The sequence below is a fragment of the Penaeus japonicus genome, unplaced genomic scaffold, assembly GCF_977035675.1.
Source record: "Penaeus japonicus unplaced genomic scaffold, GWHDUDI00000001_assembly GWHDUDI00000036, whole genome shotgun sequence".
Lineage (NCBI taxonomy): Eukaryota > Metazoa > Arthropoda > Malacostraca > Decapoda > Penaeidae > Penaeus > Penaeus japonicus.
Window position 1 is genome coordinate 12,158,607 of NW_028234438.1, and position 2,500 is coordinate 12,161,106.

The 2,500-nt window shown below is 50.8% G+C and overlaps 1 protein-coding gene across 1 annotated transcript in view; it reads right to left on the reverse strand.

The window, feature by feature from the left end:
• LOC122248392 (ionotropic receptor 93a) overlaps positions 1 to 2,500 on the reverse strand; it is a gene marked incomplete in the record, with an annotated part of 116,091 nt that overhangs the window by 10,453 nt on the left and 103,138 nt on the right. The window contains 2 exon segments of the mRNA XM_086531619.1: positions 625 to 797; positions 1,779 to 1,877. Coding sequence (XP_086387745.1) covers positions 625 to 797; positions 1,779 to 1,877 — 272 coding nt within the window.

A 2,500-nucleotide genomic window follows, 5' to 3' on the forward strand; every position in this document is an offset into this window, starting at 1 on the left:
TAACATTGATGTCTTTTGAGCGAAAGATGGAACGTAACGTAAGTACCTCGGGCTTCCTTTAATGAAACAAAAAGTTCATTCTTAGGATATGTACTCGCTGGAAAGTACTGGAATATTAGTCTGAAAATAAATCGAAATGTGTTCTTCACCTTTTTTTCCTTACATACACACGGACATACATACAGTATTCTAAGAGGTTTGTTTTTTTTTATATTCATCATTACTTTGAATGGCCTTCCCCACATTCGTCTCATCGAAAAAATAGCCTCTACACTCGTTTTCACAGATATAATCTAGTAAGTCCTTGACTGTCTATGTAGTCGTCAGTCCCTCTGATGGAATAAGTCATAGATACACCTGGTCTAAATTAATCGTTACCCACAATTAAAGATAGTCTTTCCCCACATTAAAGTAGTCCTCACATTTACTCCCATACATTAGTCCATAATAAGTTGTCCTCACACGTACTGTCATAAATTTAGTCCCCTACCAAAATAGTCCTCGCGTCCGTTCTTTTTTGTTTATCATCTACCCACATTAAAAGTAGTTTGCTGGAGCAGAGGGGGGGTGGAAAAACAAGGTGGCCGTCCGCTCTGTGTCAGGACTCAGCCCCAGGAGCCATTGCGAGTCCTTGACCCTGAGGAGGTCATCCAGGGAGCTGACCGCGTTCTCGATCTTAGGGAAGGTCAAGAAAGCGACGAGGTTTCCGGAGTACGTCGTGACGACAATAAGGACGAAAATCCACCAGAAGCCGACGACGAGACGACCCGAATTGCTCAGAGGGAGTTTGGTTCCGCCTTGTAGGTCGGGGTTAGGGAGGATGGGGAGGGGAAAGTAAAGATAAGAGTATACAGATATGTGGGTGGGGGTGAGGGGGGGAGAGGGGGGGGGAGGGGGTGTAGGGGAGGGGGTATTGTAGATTATGGTGTAATGGAGGAAGGAGAAGGCGTGTGGGATAGGTGGGAGGGAAAGGGGAAAAGAGAACGGAGAGAGAAGGAGAAATTTTGAAAATTATTTTGTTTATCTTTCGTGTTTGTTGCTTTCTATGATGATTGCAATTGATATTTAGACACAAACGATCATGTCAAGTCATAGTGGTGCAGATAATGTATTCAGATTTCAGATTGCAACACGCATTATAGATTTAGAAAAAAAACATAATCTCAGAGGTTTACGTAAGATGTTCTGGTATTGCAATTCTGTGGTTGGATATTTCTAGAGTCTTGCAACAGTCCGGGTGCCGGATCTAGGATATGTGTGTGCTTGTTTGTGTGTTTGTGTGTGTGTGTGTGTGTGTGTGTGTGTGTGTGTGTGTGTGTGTGTGTGTGTGTGTGTGTGTGTGTGTGTGTGTGTGTGTGTGTGTGTGTGTGTGTGTGTGCTTATACTGTATGAATATATGTATTTGCGGGCGTCTATTTTTGTATATGTGGACTGGTGTGCGTGCTCGTGTTTGTATACACATTACGAAACTCTGCTTCCTCCCCTTCCCTCTTCCTTTAATCCCCTCCTTCCTCCCCTGCCCCCCTCCCCATCCTCCCCGTCCCCTCTCCCTCCTCCCATCCCCACCCCCTCCCATCGCCACCCCTTCCTCCCATCCCCACCCCTTCCTCCCCTCCTCCCATCCCCTCCCATCCCCTCCCATTCCTCCCCTCCCATCCTCTCCCATCCCTACCCCTTCCACCCCACCCATCCCTACCCATCCCCTCCCATCCCCACCCCTTCCTCCCATCCCTACCCATCCCCACCCCTTCCACCCCCATCCCCTCCCCCTAACTCACCTTGCTGCAAGATGGCACCGAAGACATACCACGAGACTAGTATCTCAGCAACCGGAAGACTGGAGGCCTTCCCGTCGATTAGACGGTGGTTCGTATAGTTATGGTGTAGAAGTAGAGGAAGGGGAGTTGCGGTTAACCAGGAAGAGAAGAGAGATGGGGCCCCATGAACCAGAGCACCGTGATGATGGCGAAGATATTGAGGATCCAGGGTCCTGAGGGGAGGAGAGGCTGGGGAGAGGAAGAAGAGGGGAGAAGAAGAAAAAGAAAGGTGTTTCGCCGGGAGGAGGGGAGAAGAGGGAGGGAAGGAGAAAGGACGGGTGAGGGAGAAGACGGGTAGGGAAGAGGGGGGGAGGGAGAGAGGGTAGGGAAGAGGGGGGGAGAGGAGCAAGAAGGAAGAGACAGGTAGGGAAGGGGAGGGGGAGGAGAAACAAGAGGGGGGGAGAGGAGAGGAGGGAAGGGAGGGCTGGAGGAGGCGGAGAAGAGGGGAGAAAAGGGGAAGAGGGGAGGAGGGAGAGTAGAGAGAGAAGGGGGGGGAGGGAAAGAGGAGTGGGAGAGAGAGGGGAGAGTAGGAGGAGTGAAAGGAGAAGATCACGGATGAAGGGGGGAACTAGGGAAAGAGGGGGGGGGAAGCGGGGGTAGGGGAAGAGGGGGGTAGGGAGAGGGGAACAGGGAGGGGAGGGGGGAGGAGCGAGGAGAGAGGTGGCGTAGGAAAGGAGGGAAGA